This window comes from Equus asinus, chromosome 2 (genome assembly GCF_041296235.1).
Source record: "Equus asinus isolate D_3611 breed Donkey chromosome 2, EquAss-T2T_v2, whole genome shotgun sequence".
Lineage (NCBI taxonomy): Eukaryota > Metazoa > Chordata > Mammalia > Perissodactyla > Equidae > Equus > Equus asinus.
Window position 1 is genome coordinate 37,288,396 of NC_091791.1, and position 16,771 is coordinate 37,305,166.

Sequence of the window (16,771 nt, forward strand, 5' to 3'; positions counted from 1 at the left end):
TGGATGATTTTGAGTCATCGTGTGTGTCTTGTCTGTGGGACAAGCCTCTGGTCTTTGGACCAGCACCCTGCATGCGGGTGCTGGAGTGGCTTCGTGGCAATAGCACTCTTCCCCATCTGGAAGGCAGCCCCCTGGAAGCTGTCAGGAAGGGCCTCTGAGAGCACAGGAGCAATCCAAAAGTCACATCCTTTTCTTTTTTTGGCTTTATTCAGAGTCTTACTGACTGGCATTTAATGTGCAAGTCTTAGCAAACTTGATTATCTAGCTTTTCAGTCCGATTGGAAGTTGTAAATTTATAAAGGGTCATTGAAAGGTATTATTCAAAGTGATAGAAGACAGATTTTGAAGTGACAGGAAAAGTGAAAACTGTCCCCTGCATTGTATTACCTGGCACTACTATAAAAGACATTCATAATGTCCCATGATTAAGAGAAGGCAGAATAAATAGTACATTTTAGAAAGATTTCCATTGAAAAGGAAAAATTTCTGCTCTCTGGAAGCGTAACTTAGGAGGAATCTGTTATTCACTGAGAAGGCTGATTAAATAAGGCATCGCTGTGTACCTCTGGCCTGGAGACGGTCATGATGGAGCTTCGTGGCAGACCTCCTGAGCACTGTATTGACTCAATCCCTCAAAACCCCTCAGCCAGTAAGGAGCTTTGTTGTGAAGCTCAGCTGGAAGCCTGAATAGACATTCTGCATTTTCGTATATCAGCACGAATGTATTACGTGACCTTAATTTGTTTGTCCGTTGTTTTACAATTTGTGGTAGGTGTTCATGACCATCGTTCCGCTTGAATTTAACATCCCCATGTTGTGGAAATCCTTTCAAATCAACTGGTGGAGCACTAATTCAGTCTTTTTGGTGACTGCATGATATTCCATGGGGGTAGATGTACCACATTTTATTCAACCATTTCCCTATAGGTGGACATTTACTTTGTTTCCAGTTTTTGGCCACTCTGGGTAATTCTGCAATAAATATACTTTACATGTGTCCTCACATCTGATGGTTATATTTCCAAGTGTTGGGATTACAGCATTAACAACAATCAACAGTGGGATTCTTGGATCAAAGAGTATAGGTATTTTTAATTTTAAGAGTTTGCTAGTTTGCTTTTTAAAAATGTTGTAGCAATTAACATTTCTGTCAGCAATTGATAAGAAATAGTTATCACTTCTTTTAAATGTTTGCTGGTCTGATGAGAATAAACTGATATTAATTTTCTTTTTCCTGACTGCTAATAAATGTGTCCATCTTTTTATGTGGATTGCCTGTGGATTCTTATGTGAATTATCCTCTACCTGTTTTTTCACTATGTTGTATGTCTTTTTCTTGCCATTTAAGTATAGTATAAATAATAATCTGCTTTTTTTTTTTTTTGCAAATCTGTCATTTGCCTGTTGACTTTTCTCATGGTATCTTTGCCGTTTAAGCATATTTTATTTTTACATAGTCTAATATATTTATTTTCTTCGGAAGCTTCTAGGTTTCTAGTCCTTATTAAGAAGGTCTGCCTTGCCCTTAATTTGTACATACAGACCTAGTTGGTGTGTGTTTTTTTTTAGTTACTTTCTTTTTTTTATTTTTAATTCTTTTTCCATATAGGTCCTGTGTCTTTATGGTTTGGTTCATTCCGACTAATTTATAATTTTTGTTACAATTGTGAATAGGGTATTTTCTCCATTTTTATTGCTACAATAGCATAAAGCTACTACTTTTCTTACAAGTCTTCTTGACAGAGAAATATCTTGACTAGATGCTGCAGGATTTTGGGATCGTGTCTTTTTCTCTGAGCCTAATAGACAGTATTCCTCGGTGTTCCATCTTCCAGTGTGCAGATAAGTCTGATGCCAGTTTGTTTCGTCCTTTCCTTTGTAGGAGACAGTAACTAGCTTTTTTCACTTGGAAGCATGTAAAATTTTCTCTTTACCTTTAGAGTTCAGAAATTTTAGCTCATGATTTTACTAAGATGTGCCTGGTGGTGTGGTTTTTTCTCATCAGTCCAGACTGGACCCGGTGGTATCTTTGATTTGCAGTTTCAGGACTCCTGTCAAGTGATTACTTTTCCTCCGTTTTTTTCTGCTTCTGGAACTTTTGTTACTCTAATATTAGGTTCTCCTGGATCTATTCTAAAATTTCTTTTCTTTCTTCTTACTCTTTACTTTTCAAATTGTTTTTTTCCAGAGCTTTGAAATGCCACTGAACTGGATCTCAACAGTGGTTATCCTCTCTTCAATTCATCTGATAGCTTAATTAGTCAAAATGCCACGGCTTAGATTTTTTAACTTCTTAGTAATAAAAAACTTTGAATACATGCAAAAGTATAGAGAACAGTGTAATGAACCCCATCATCCATTTACAACAATTATCAACATACAATGTTCCTGTCGTCCAGTTTCAATAATTATCAACTTTGACCAATTTTGTTTCATCTATACCTCTACCCACTTTCCCACCCTCACCTCAGATTATTCTGAAACAGATCCCAGACATCATGTCATTTCATCCTGAAATAATTCAATTAAATAATTTAGTATGTATCTCTAAAAAAGAGTTTAAAAAAATAAAGCTGGGAGTAAGAGGTTTCCTTTTGGGGTGATCAAAATGTTTTGGAACTAGATAGAGGTGGTGGTTACACATTGTGAATGTATTAAATGCCCCTAGATTATTCATTTTAAAATGGTTATTTTTTTGTGACTTTAAGTTCAATTTGAAAAATTAATTAAAGCTCTTAAAAACGAAGGAAACTGGAGGGGAAGAGAACTCCACATGACCGCAAGACCATTTTTACACCTGAACAAGAGCAACCTTTTTTAAAAAAAATATTACCAGAAAATCTTCTTTGTGATAGAGTTGAATCTCCTTAAGTGCTCTTTTCATATTTATAAATGGTATATATTATACACGGCTGTTGTCTTTTTCATCCAGCAGCTTTCTCTTACTGAGTGTGAATTCTGTTTCTTCAGACCAGCCCTCTCTCTGACTGCTGGATCCCCTTTTCTAGGCTTACTGAGGCTCAGATCTGGTTGCTGGAGCACCCTGAGCGTAGACATCTGCCTGGTGGTGGAAGCAAAGCAGCCCTCAGCTCGTAGACTGGAGCTGGGAAAGCAGGCTGCTGCCATTTCCCTCCGTGCCCTGCCTCAGCCAGCCGTCCTCCAGTCTTGGGGCAGAGGGAATTCGTTCCACCATTTGGGCTCCTTCTTGGCCTTCAGATGCAGGAATATCAGGCCAGTTAGATACACTCTCACAAGCCTATAGCTCCCTTACCCCAGGAGCTCAGATCTCTGCAGACCACAGTCTTATCCGGATCTGCCACAGTCCTGTCTTGCTGCGGGATTCTGTCCTCAAGTTGCTTGAAGCTGTGGAGCAATGCTGACCAGGACAGGACTACCGACGGGGAATGTCAGAGGAACAATACGGAGTATTAAGTTCAAAGGAGGAGGGAATAGATCCCTGTGGGACTGAAATAATTAAGGAAAGCTGGGCCTCTAATTGATTTTCGACAGGGTTTTCAACACCATTGAAAGGGTAAAGAATAATCTCTTCAACAAATGGTGCTGGGGCAACTGGATATCCACGTGTAAAAGAATGAGGTTGGACCCTTGCCTCACACTGTATACAAAATTAACTCGAAATCAATCGACCTAAATATAGGTGCTAACACCATAAAATTCTTAGAAGAAAATATTAGGGTAAATCTTTGTGACCTTGGATTTGGCAGTGGATTCTTAAATATGACATCAAAAGGAGGAGCAACAAAAGAAGAAAATAGATAAATTGTATTTCACCAAAATTAAAAACTTTTGTGCATCAAAGGATGTTATTAAGAAAGTGAAACACAACCCACAAAAATAGGAGAAATGACTTGCAAATCGTATGTTTGATAAAAGTCTAGTATCTAGCATAAACGACTCAACAACAAAAAGACAATCCAGTTAAAAAATGGGCAAAGGACTTGAATAGACATTTCTCCAAAGATCTACAAATGCCAACAAGTACATGAAAAGATGCTCCATGTTATTAGTCAGTAGGGAATGCAAATCAAAACCACCACAAGACACTTCTTCACGCCTACTAAGATGGCTGTAATCACAAAAATGGAACACAGCAAGTGTTGGTGAATGTATAGAGAAATTGGAACTCTGGTACATTGCTGCTGGGAATGTAAAATGGTACAGCCACTGAGGAAAACAATTTGGTAGTTCTTCAAAGAGTTAAGCATAGAATTGCCTTGTGCCTCAGCAATTCTGCTCTTAGGTGTATACTCAACAGAATTGAAAACAGGTATTCAAACAAATATGCCTACACACATATTCATAGCAGCACTATTCACACCTACCAAAAGGTGGAAACAACCTAATTGTCCATCAATGAATGAATGGATTAAAAAAGTGTGGTATATATACACACATATGCATACATGTATAATGGAATATTATTCAGTCCTAAAAAGGAATGAAATACTGCTGCATGCTATAACATGATTGAACCTCAAAACATGATAAGTGAAAGAAGCCAGACACAAAAGCTCATATATTATATGATTCCGCTTATATAAAATATCCAGAATAGGTAAATCCATAGCGACAGAATGCGATTGGTTGTTGCCAGGGGCTGGGGAGAGAGGGAAGGGAATAACTGCTTAGTCGCACAGGGTTTCTTTGAGGGCGATGAAAATGTTTTGGAACTAGATAGAGACGGTGGTTGTACAACATTGTAAATGTATTAAATGCCACGGAATTGTTCACTTTAAAGTGGTTAATTTTATGTTAAGAAAGAAAAAGATAGACTGGGCCTCATTGGATACATGAAATTGTTGAGTGGGCTGAGCATTTAAAGTGGGAAGAAAGTGCAGTAAAAATAGAGACTAGGCAGAGTTTAAGTTGAGGCCGAGTCGGGAGAGAGATCGGGGCAGACCACGAAGGCTCTTGCTTGTATTTGAGTTGTTGGAGACGGAGGGTCCCCTCTCCTACCGAGGCAGCTGGGCTTGATCCCGTGGGCGGTGGAGAATCTGACCAGGAGAGGAACCTTGTGGAAGGAGATTATTGAAGCGTCAGCATGTACATGGGAGAATCGAACCAGGGAAGTCGCGGAGCTTGGAGGCCATCGATAGTGAACACATCCAGACGCAAGTTGTGACAGTCTACACTAGAGAGGAAGCAGCAGGAAGGATAACTGTGCTTAGTGCTTTTGACGTGCCTGCTGCCGTTCTCTGTGCTTTGTGTGATTCAACTCATTTAATCCTCATGGGAACGCTATAAAGTATGAACTCTTCCCCCCAGTGTACAGATGAGGAAACAGAGGATCAGAGTGGCTAAGAAACTTGCCTAAGGTTGCACAGCTAATAATGTGGCCTGGATTTGAACCCAGGCAGATGATACAAAGCCACTACAGTTGTGATTATGATGCAGAGATGAATGTGAGAGATTTCTTTTGAAGCCCACTCGCTAACTTGTCAAGTTGGGAAGGGAGAAACAGGAAGAAGGGAACTAGGGCCAGAGCAGAGACATTTTCCCCCTGAGCAACCAAGAGCTGATACAGGTCTTCTCCGATCTTCCAAGTAGAAATCTCTAGCTGGCCGAGGGGCCTGCAGACTAGAGCTTGTGGCTGGAGATAGAACTCTCGAGGAGGCCAGCAAAAGGGCTTTCGGAAGGGAAGGAGAACCAGGAAAGTCGAGGGTCTGATCCTCAGCGTCCCCACCTTTCCTGCTCCCCCGACGCTGGCCTCCCTGCTGCGCCTCCTGTGCAGCCCACCCCGTGCCCTGCCGGAACCTCCTGGCGGCATCCAGAGGCAGCTTGAGTCGTCAGGCACGTGGCTCAGGTCACAGAGCGCACAGCCCCAGCGGCCACAGTGGCTACTCTTCCCTGGGGTGTCTCTGGAGGTCGGTTTGGGGAGGAGCCTGATCGCTGACCTGCCACCTTCCTGCTCATTTCTAACATTCGAGATGAAAACATTAATGACGTTCCTTTTCTGAGGTTCTGGGAAGAGGACAGGGGAAAACTGTGCTACCTTTTGCTCATTCTTGCTTTTGGTTTTCACATAACACAGTGTAGCTTCGTTTAGATTATAAAATGCCCCCTGAAGGGCTGTGATGAAAAGTTCTCCTCCATTGAAGCTTGCAGTCTTGGGGGGACATTAAATCATTAAAGTCCAAAAAACGGAAAAGCCACAATTACTACGGTAGCGTCTAACGTCTCACTAGGCGCCCCCTTTCCCTCCGGCCCGCTGTCTACAGTGCTGGGATGCTGGTCTTCTGAGGCCTTGTTGTTAAAACACCGAAGCCCGGAGCCTCACAGTGCGTCGCCCTTCAGCCTGCCCTGCCGGCCTCGCTGTGACTCTGCCTGTGGCCTGGCTCCTGCCAATCCGTTGCCCAAGTGTGTGCCCTGCTTCCCGCCTGCGGCCTAGCTGGTTCCTCTCCCTGGAACGCTCTCCCTTGTCCCGCCTTGTTCAGCTCGTGTGCTTTCTCATCGCTGCCTCTCAATCCTCCGCAGCGCCCTGTGAGGGAGACACTGTTATACCCATTTTACAGATATATAAATACGTGTGTGTATAAATGTTATACCCACTTTACAGATATACAGATGGAGCCAACAGAAGCACAGAGAGGTTAAGAATTTACCTACAAGCACACGACTAGTAAAGCAAGCAGCAGCTTCCGAAGCCCGTGCTCAGCTACCATTCAGCCCTAGCTGAGTTTGAAGTGGCGTCTGACTGAGCTGCATCATTAAGCTATACTGTTGACTCTCAAAAGGAAGAAACACGAGGCGGCTTTGCTAAAGCTGTTTTCCTGTCTTTCCTCTTTGGGTCCAGGTGGAAGTGAAGCCATACGTGCTGGATGATCAGATGTGCGATGAGTGCCAGGGCACGCGCTGCGGTGGAAAGTTTGCCCCGTTCTTCTGTGCCAACGTCACCTGTCTGCAGTATTACTGCGAGTACTGCTGGGCAAGCATCCACTCCCGCGCCGGGCGAGAGTTCCACAAACCGCTGGTGAAGGAGGGAGGTGACCGCCCTCGCCATGTCCCGTTCCGCTGGAGCTGAGCCCAGGACAGACCCAGCCACAAGTACTGGAGTAGATAACAAGGAGGGAAAAGAGAGGGCACTGCCTCAGGGCTTACAGTGTTCTGGAAATCTGTGCATTCGTTCTCGATTTTTAAAGAAGAAATGGGTCTTTTTATTATTATTATTTACAGTCATATTACTGAACTCAGTGTCCAGTATAATGCAGAATTGCAGAGTGTATAACGGTACTGATTTGCACTTTGATTCACACCTTTGTCTGCTTGGTACCTTCATTTCTTACACCTGATTTGTCACTCGTGACAGTACGTAGACTGCCATTCTCATCTGCGGCCACCAGGTTGACGTCTGTGATTTTTTGTTGTTGTGTTGTTGTTCTGATTGTTTTTGAACTGGAGCATGCACTTATTTTCAGAAACTTAGAGAGTTGCCCCTAGGAGAAGACTTACCAAAGGTAATGCTCGGGAGTAGGTGGCAGATGTAGCAAAAACTTCACAACAATTCAGCAGTCATTAGTTGGGGTCATTTAGAGTAAGGATAACCCTTAATGAAAATAAGCCTTTAGTTGCTCTCTATTTTGACATGTAAGGATACCTCATAAGCTGAATCTTTATTTTTCCTTCATGTTTGATTTTTGTTTTGCTAAGGATTTTAGTTAGATCTTTTAGTGTTATGTAAATTTATGCTGCAATAGCTTTTGCTGCTATTAAAGTGGTATTATTAATACCATAATACTCTATTCAGGCTAAAGTATCAATTTAAAAAAAAACCCAACAACACACTTTTGTGATTTAGGGATAGAATCAGCTGCCGGAAGGAGATCAGAAGAGACTTGAGAAAGCTTCAACGGAAGGTCACTATTTCTGACTGCATGTTTACTTAATCAGGTTGCTGCATGCAATAAATTTTATATCCAATGTCTAGTATAAAACCTTCCCACAATGCACAAATTAAGAATCTATATAAGCTATAAAATACTGATTTTTTTTAAAAGATTTTTCATTCAAAGAATTGGTAATTGACTGGAGGAAGGCATGCCTCAATAAATGGAATGCTTCTGAAATTAGGAAGAGCCCATACAGAATGGCCTATATTACAACCAATATAAAAGCTAGGTGTAGGATATTCTTAAAGCAAATTCGTGGATGGTAGATGAAGTACTTTGCGGTGCTCTGTTATATATTGTGCAATTTATTTTATATAGTAAAGTGATTATGTCTAACTGTGATCAAACTTAACTGTTTAAAGCCTCTGTGTCAGACATTAACGAACTTGACAGTTCCTAACTGGTATATTATTAACTAACACATGAGCTCTTAGTTACAATCTCCTAGTGCTTGCACCATTTTACATAGCTTCAGACCTTGTCCAGAAAACCAAAGAGCTCATCTTAGCTTACAAACACTAGGAATATATACAGTATATAGAGATAAGTTGTCAGATTGACAAACTAGGCACATTTTAAGAAAGTTGCGAGATGGTGATGCTAAAGAAATGTCTGTGCAAACTAAGATGGCCTGGGCAGGGTTGGTTGTCTGGGTGAGAAATTAACTACTTAATTCCCTGGGTTTATCCTGTAAAGCTTGAATAGAATGAAGACCTGCTGGGACTGCCATGGACATTTTTAGCATTCACTCTTGGGCTGCAGATAGTAATATATAAACACACACAATGATTGTGAGACTATGTAGATCTTTTTTTTAATCTTCTTCCTATGTTTTGGAATTCTGGGGACAATCTGACTGGATATGACACTGCAGAATAGATTTAAGTGGCTGTGTTTTATGTGCTGTGATGTCCGTGTACTGTCTTAAGTTAATATTGCTTGTTTTTGTTTTGTTCTGTTTCTCCAGTGTTTAGTTGCAATTACCAGCTCTCAAACTATAGTTTGTTTTCAAAAAGGAAAAACAAAATAGTTTTTTACTGGATTAAAAATGCTTATTAGAATTCTCCCCTTTTGAGGTTACCTCTGGGCTTTTTGGTAATAATTGCTTTTTTCCAGCCCAGCTGTGGTTTTCTGTTTGTTTTTTTTCTATGTTTGTGGTTTTTTTCATCTGTACAAGAAATTTTGTTATGCACTACTACTTTTTGTATTCTAGACAGTTTTCAAAAGTTGGCTGAAGATTTTTTTGTTTGTTTGTTTTTAAGGAAAAAGGCATGCTTTCTGACTGACATGATCTTTTGCAATACCTCAATTTTGAAATATAGGAAAGAAAATGATATTTTCTAAGTAAGTTTATTCAGAAAAATATATATTAATTTAATTCTGCAAGAAAAATGATTTAACAGATGGGTAACTTTATTTTTTTCATGCTTATTTGTGTTTTTTGAAAATGAAGAAGTTAGAGCTTTATAACTATAATATTAAAGATCATATCTAACCTACAGAAATCTACCTAATTATGTGACAGAAGCAAAATGTTTTGAAGAAGCACCCCTCTTTCATGTACTAAAATAACACTGAGATAAAAAAAAAAAAAACCAAGCTGGGAGATTGTACAGCATAAAGCTAACGTGAAGGCAAAAAACCATTGTTGTGAAGAACAGGTTCCAAAAGCGAAACTCCATTTGGTGCTGAAAGTTGTGAATAGATGGTGGAAACGACTTTCCCTTAATTTGTATATTTATAATCAAGCGTTGATTGTGCACGACTGACCAGGATTGTGAAAGAGTTCTTCTGTTTGTATTTTTTTAAAGAGAACTTTTTTAGTTTATTAAATTATAACATGTTCCCTTTTGTTTTGTAAATAAATGTGCCCCCAAGTTGTTAATGTTATATTAAAAGAGAGGGTCCTTCAAAAAAGAATTATTTTTTAACACACAGAGGTGTTCTGACCTGCAGCTTGACTGGGGAGCCCCTGAGTATCACAGGGCCTGCTGTGGCCTTTCCTTGATGTGACACTTGAACTAGTCGATTTTTTGAAGGCTATAACCTAACCTCGACTATTTGTTGTTATGTGCAATACTGTTTGTACTGTTTGTATAAAAAATAGAAAAAAAAAGAAAAGAAAAAAGGCATAAATCTTTATTGCAGATTTATTTTCATTGCAAACTTTAGACATTGTGATTCACTGAAATCATTTTTCTACTGTCAAATATGTACCTTTTCTTCATGCTGGTATTTTTTCAATAGTAATGTAGCCTTTGTACTGAGACAAATTTTCATTGTTATTTTTAGAAAGATTTTTTGCTAAGAAAAAAATTAAACATATTTACATATTTTTCATTTTATTTCGTATTTTCTTTAAGGAGTGCTTTCTCAATCATTAATAGAGTTGTTTCTGGGAGGGACTTTCATATCTGGTCAATGTCATAATATTATTTTGTATTTTTACTTGGAATAAATTAATTTTATGATGCTAATTCTTTAAAAGTTTATTTTTTTCATTTTCAGTTATTTTTGAAGCTAAAACCTTTGTAATATTGTTACTAAAGTGTCTAGTTTTTTGAAATGCAAAGCTTTATGTATTAACTTGCTGATGTGGTTTACAATAGTGTGACAACGATGAAAATGGTTGGTTATGTAAAGTGATTGGAAAATGTAATGGATAATTGGGTAATAAAATGACAGAATGAGCAGAACATGTGAGATTTTGACAAGCCTTTTCCTTTATCACAGTGGTTTAGTGTAAGACTAGGGATGTCACAGTACAGTTCTCTAGGGATGTCACAGTGGATTTATACAACACCAGGTGCAGCCAAATCTGTGGCCCTGATAATGAAGTCACCCCTACTGAAGTGCCACCGGGTTGAAAACCTGGCTAGGTCACACAATGATTCATTGCTTTTCCCCTCTAACTCTTCATTATGTCGTGTGTGTGTGTGTGTGTGTGTGTGACTCTGACACCAGCTGCTGTCCATGTGTGAGACGGTGCCTTTCGCCCCGGCCAAATCTTTTCCATGCATTCATAGTGGTGACGTCTGAGAGTGGAAGGAAGTTGCTGAGAGGACACACCTTCTGTGTGGTTAGACTCCGGTGGCGGTGTCCCCCCTGAGCTGCCTGCCCTGCGGCTCGGGTGGCGTGCTGAGGAAGCACACTTGGGCGTCACCACTGTATATGGACGGTCTCAGACTTCGTCTTCCTCCACCCCCCCAGCCCGTTCCCTGTATCATGTCCCTTCTTTGTCCCTTATTGTGGCAGCACAAGTGGCCCCTCCGAGCATGATCTGTCTGCCCTCCTGCTTCTTTTCCAACACCCACCTCACCTTGAAGCTGTGCTGTGAAGGCAGCCTGTCATTGTAATGGCACCTAAGATTAAAACAAACCAACAAAAATCTTCCAACTGCAGAACTGGTGTTGCGTAAACAGAACATCCAATGACTTGCTCTAGATAGATGGCGAGTTTCTGCTAGTCCTTGATGGCCTCTTCCGGTTCCATTGCCACGGAGGCGAGGTGATCAATTACTCGGATAAACGTGTGTCCAGAGTTGGCTCTTGGGTATGCTCTATGTATTCAGTTTTGTAAATAATATATAGATTAGATCAAGTTGTGATGTAAAATTTTAACTCGAATTGGGTACTACTGGTTGGAATTTTACATTAACTACAAATAAGTGATTAGGAACAGAAGAAAAGAAATTGGAAAATTCTTGCTTAGTGGTATAAAGATTATGCTTAGATTTCTGCCTATATCTTGTGTTTTATAGCTTGTTAGTGAGGCATGGGCTAATGCAGAATGTACTGCATTTATGCAATTAGCAAATAACTGCTAGTTTTCATTTTATCTATTATATTAGCAACAAAATGGCATTTAACTGGGTAAAGCTCCTATCTAAATATTTGAGTATTGTGACATCTCTACTTGCAAGGTTTGAGTGAAAGATTAGTCACAGATTAGTGAAAAAAAGTATCTTTTTGTTAAACTGGCTTATTTGTATGGATTGTTGCTTTTTCACCAGTTTGTATGGTATGTCAGCTAACATTTTCTGTTTTTTTTTTATATTAACCAAACTTCTCTATCTCAGCTGCAATAGTGTTCCATTTTACCCACAGAGTATTTTATAATTAATGCTGTTGACTTTATACCCCAAAACGGGTCAAGAAGTGGATATGTGATTTGGGGATGTTTAAATTTGTATGACAATGAAGTTAATGCAACAAGTAGAAAACTCGGGTGCTAACACAGGATAACTTCTGCTCTTTTCCTTTTCTGGATATAGTTCTGTTGGGGTATAAAGTATTAGGTATTTGTATTTTTGCTGTCAAAATAATGGACATAACTTTTAGAGTGTTCACAGCTAAGATCTCTGTATTTGTTTTTTCAACTAACAACTAATTTTAAATGTATCATATTTTTTATTACCTGTTCTCTTAGATTGTTTTTGCTAGTAACCTTACTCAGCTTCCGCCTGTGGGGCTTGGACTGTGTTGCTTGTGTGGAACTGCAGTACTGTGACTGAACACGGAGCTCAATGCAGCTGTTGCTTACAACCGCTTAAACTTTGTAGTTTGGACTTCATTTTTTTTCTGTAATAACAACTTATTAAATCTAGTTGTATGAAGTACTGACACTTGTCATCCTTTGCATTTGCTAAGGAATAACCTGGAGCATGTGGATCGCATCTGGGGTCATTTTGCTCATTCCAATTTGCTCGATTGGCTTTCTGGGGGCGGGGAGAACAAATTCCTTTACGACAGATTAAGTACAGCAAAATTCACCTTTTCTCTGACACAACACTCATTTTAAAAAAAAAGGCACGAGTATATTTGAGACGGGAAGGGGATTGTTGACACAATGTGACCGTGTATTCAGTGCAAGGTGTTTAGAGCTGCAGTTGGGTTTTTATGCCAGCGCTGCCTCATGAAACCAATTCTCAAAATCAAAATCAAGAAAGGCAGTGAAAACGTAAGTACGCCCCCTTTCGTTTTATTTTTCACGCTAGGCCCTCCAATCGTTTCCGAAAAAGGGTCCTTAAAAATCCCAGATCGGTTGTGGCCGAGCCGGAAGCTCTCGTGGGGCGCTAACTTGAATCCTTTTAGAAAACGGACCCCAACAAAGAATCGCCTGAAGGGTTTTGAGGACCTGCCGGGGCCAGCGGCCCACCCCCGGGGTTGGTCTCGGTGGTCAGGTGGGGTCCGGCGCAGGGGTCCCTCAACTTCCCGGCCGCCGGCCAAGAGCGCGAGCCGCGCTGCGCCCGGGGCCGCGCGGGGGGCTCGGGGCGCCCAGGGGGCCGCACTCGCGGTGGGGGGCGGAGGGGGGCGGCCGCCGGCCGGGAGCCGGGGCTTCGAGTGCTCCCGGCTGGGCGGCGGGGCCCGCGCGGGGCCGCTGGGCTCGGGAGGGCTGAGGGTCGGCCGGGGGCGCCGTGGGCTCTGCTGTCCCCCGCGCGGCCGCGCCGAGGGCTGCCCGGTGCCGCACACGCTCGCGCCGCGGGCCCGCCAGCCGCCGTCTGCGCCCCCCGTCTCTGCGGCGCGCCCCTTGCTGCCGCCGGGCCCGAAGCCGGGCCCCAGACTGCCCCTCCCCTGGGTGGCCCGGCGGGTCGCGGTGGCCCGTCCCCTCCTCGCCGCAGCCCTGCAGGTAAGCGGGCCGGGCCTGGGTGCGCGCTCGGCGGCCGCCGCGGCGGCGGGACGGCGGTTCACGTTTGCAGCTCCCTCCGAAACGGGGAGAAGAATATAATGTTTCAGGTCGCGTTTACAATGGATTTTGTGAAAACATATCATACACTAAGCGACTAATGGAATCCTGTTTTCAGAACCCTGGGCTGGCTCGGACGCCACATTTGTCCCCTGGCAAAAAGGCTCGGTTGGCCTCCCTCTTGGAGCGGAGGGGGAGTGGGAGCGAGTGGTGCCTGTTCTGCCTCGGGGTGAAAACCGGGAGTCCCGGGTCCGGGTGCCGTGGGCTGAAGCAGCGCCCCCGCTAGGTCCTGGCGGCCCGCGGAGCGATGCGCCGGCCGGGCTGGGGCTGGGGCGGCTGGGGCTGCGGTCAAGGTGCCCGCTTCACAGGAAGGGTCACTACCCGCAACACGGAACTCAGCTTTAAAACTGGACTTGGGTGGGTTTCACCAGACCCTTGACACCTGGGTCACTGGGGCACTCTCAAATTGGAAGACACATTTTAACTGGAACGTTGTGCTAAATAGATTTCCTAATGGGTCGAAGGGAGTCCAAACTGATGGGTGTACTGCTATTCAAAGGATTGTTGGGAAGAAAAACTGTTTCCTCCACCAGTTTGGGTTCAGAGATTAGGAGCCTGCGAATTAACTGATAGACAGAGTCGCAGGGGAAAAGACACAGTTTATTCCTGTGCAGACACAGCACCCGCAGCAGTGGCCCATCAGCAGTTAGAGACGGGTTTCTAGCCGTCCTAAGGGGGGAACGGGAGGGAGGGGAGAAAGGGCTTCTGTGGGAACAGCAAACGGTTTCTTTAGGAAAGACGGTGGGTTTTTAGAGGAACAAGTGGAAGACGGGAAAGTTGGTGCTAGTTTGTTTATGCAGGTGCAGCGTTGTCGCCGTCTTCCTTCCAGCCAGTGAGACTCCCCCGGAGGGGGCATGATTACAGCCTCCTCTCAGTTTCCGCCTTAGTCAGATCAGGGAAGCTCTTGAAAAGCTTCTTTTTGCATCTATTGATTCTCAAATGCCTTTGGTTTAAGATTTTCAGGGGCCCGCGGCCTAGTGCTTAAGTTCCCGCGCTCCCCTTCGCCAGCCGGGGTTCGCAGGTTCGGATCAGGGTCCGGGACCTAGCACCGCTCATCAAGCCATGCTGAGGCAGCGTCCCACATAGAACGACCTACAGCTAGGACATACAACTAGGTACTGGGGCTTTGGGGAGAAAAAAAGAGGAAGCTTGGTAACAGATGTCAGCTCAGCGCCAATCCTCCCCACCAAAACAAAACAAACCCATCTTCATATCAACTTGGGGGGACCCTCGGGGGTCCCCACGTAAGTGGCTGCAATGAAGCTATCACTGGAACGGGTAACTGAAGTTGCCTTTACTCTGTCCCATGACATAGTATTATGGAGGGAATGGAATTCTGAGTCTGGGCATTGTTGGTGTTTAGAGAAGGAGGCCTTCGCTGTAGCTGCATCATGCACTCACCTGTGTTTCATTCCTGCCCGACAAGGGTCAGCTGAGGTCAGGTCATTTTCTTCTTTGCTGTTACTGGTCAAATCTTTGGTTCAGATGGTTTGAGCTGAACTGTTACTTGTAAGGGAAACTTTCCAGCTTGTCAACTTCAGTGCGGGCCTAAACCAAATGAGACTCCTTGAAACTGGAAGAAAAACTCCCCCGGCAAGGTTTGGTCCCTCAGGTGAGGAGTTGTCTTGTGCGCCCGGCCTCTCCTTTCGAAAGACATGGCCCTTCTGCTCAATTTCATCGCTCCTCATTAAAACCAAAATGCGATTCAAAGACATATCCACAGAATGACGACAATTGAAAAGACTGAAATACCAAGTGTTAGGGAGGGAGGATCTAGGTAAGTGCTGGTGGAAGTGTACAGTGATACGACCATGTTAGAAAACCATTTCACAAGAGCTGAATCTGTGTATATCCTGTGACTCAGCTTTGTCACTCACAGGGAGATGCCCGAGAGAAATGTGGTGTATGTTCCCCAAAGACACATGAGAATGATCATGGCGGCACCACTGACATAGCCCCACCTGGAAGCTATCCAAATGCCCTGCACGTTAGAAGGGATAAACTGTAGTAGATCCAAATGGAATACTGCGTAACAATTTGAGAATGAAGATCTATGAGTATATGCAACATTACAGAAGGATCTCACAAACTTAATGTTGATCAAAATAAGCCAGACACAAAAGACTACAGAATTTATGATTCTATTTATATAAATGGAAGGAGTGACTGAAAGGGGGCAAGAAGGCGGCTTCTGGGGTGCTGGTGACTTTCTTGATCTGGGTGTTGAATTCACACGTGTGTTCAGCTTGTGAAAATCCATTGAGGTATACACTGTGATCTGTGCATTTCTCTGTTTCAATGGAAGATTAAAACGGAAACAGGCTCTGGGAAAGGAAAAAGCTGATGCTGGGAATGAAGGGGATTCTTTCTGGGCACCCTCTACCTAATTCACTTTTCACACTCTAGAGTAACCAGATTCCTTTTCTGGCTGTCACTGCTACCAGTTACCCACCTAGCCTGGCCCACCTTCCCAATCACCCAAAATCCACTTCCTTGCTTCCAATCTTCCCCCCTCTTGTCTCCAGGCTCCTTTCTGCTCCTCCTGAAGCCTACCAACATCCAGGGTGATTTTTTTTAAGTTAATTTGCGGGGAGAGGTGGAGTAGAGAAATAAAGTTAAAAAATTTCATCGTTAATCTCTGCAGTTGACGGCTGAGCATTATACAGTGGAAGCCAGTTCTCTCACAGCGCATGTGCTGACTGGCTTATCAAGTCTTGATTAACATCCAGGATCTGTTGGCCCCACTTCCATGTATAGTCTGATTGATTTTTTAACATTAAAACTTCTTTATTTTGAGATACTTGTAGATTCAGATACTGTTGTAACAAATAAGACAGATCCTATGTATTCTTTACCCAATTTCCCCCTAACATGCTGCAAAACTACATTAAATATCGCAACCAGAATTCTGACACTGATACAGAAAAAATAAAGAACATTTCTGTCACCGCAAGGAACACTCATGTCGCACCCACCTCCCTCCCCCTCTTACCCCCTGAGCCCCTCACAATGACTAATCTGTTCTCCAGTTCTGTAACTTCTCAAGAATGGTATATAAATGGAAATGTGCAATATATCCCCTTGTGGGACTGGCTTTTTACAATCAGCACAATTATCCA

General features: G+C 42.9%; 1 protein-coding gene across 17 annotated transcripts in view; it reads left to right on the forward strand.

The window, feature by feature from the left end:
* The window catches only part of CPEB3 (cytoplasmic polyadenylation element binding protein 3), a 230,789-nt gene that overhangs the window by 168,857 nt on the left and 45,161 nt on the right, over positions 1–16,771 (forward strand). For 9 of the 17 annotated variants that reach the window (XM_044754192.2, XM_070487204.1, XM_070487178.1 and 6 more), the window contains one exon: positions 6,815–10,005. The exons of 5 other annotated variants lie outside the window; for them this stretch is intronic. In XM_044754192.2, coding sequence (XP_044610127.2) covers positions 6,815–7,042 — 228 coding nt within the window. In that variant the 3' untranslated portion in view covers positions 7,043–10,005. Of the gene's footprint in view, positions 1–6,814; positions 10,604–16,771 lie in introns of those variants that run through there. 3 more of the 17 variants (XM_070487189.1, XM_070487187.1, XM_070487190.1) reach the window with 1 other exon arrangement.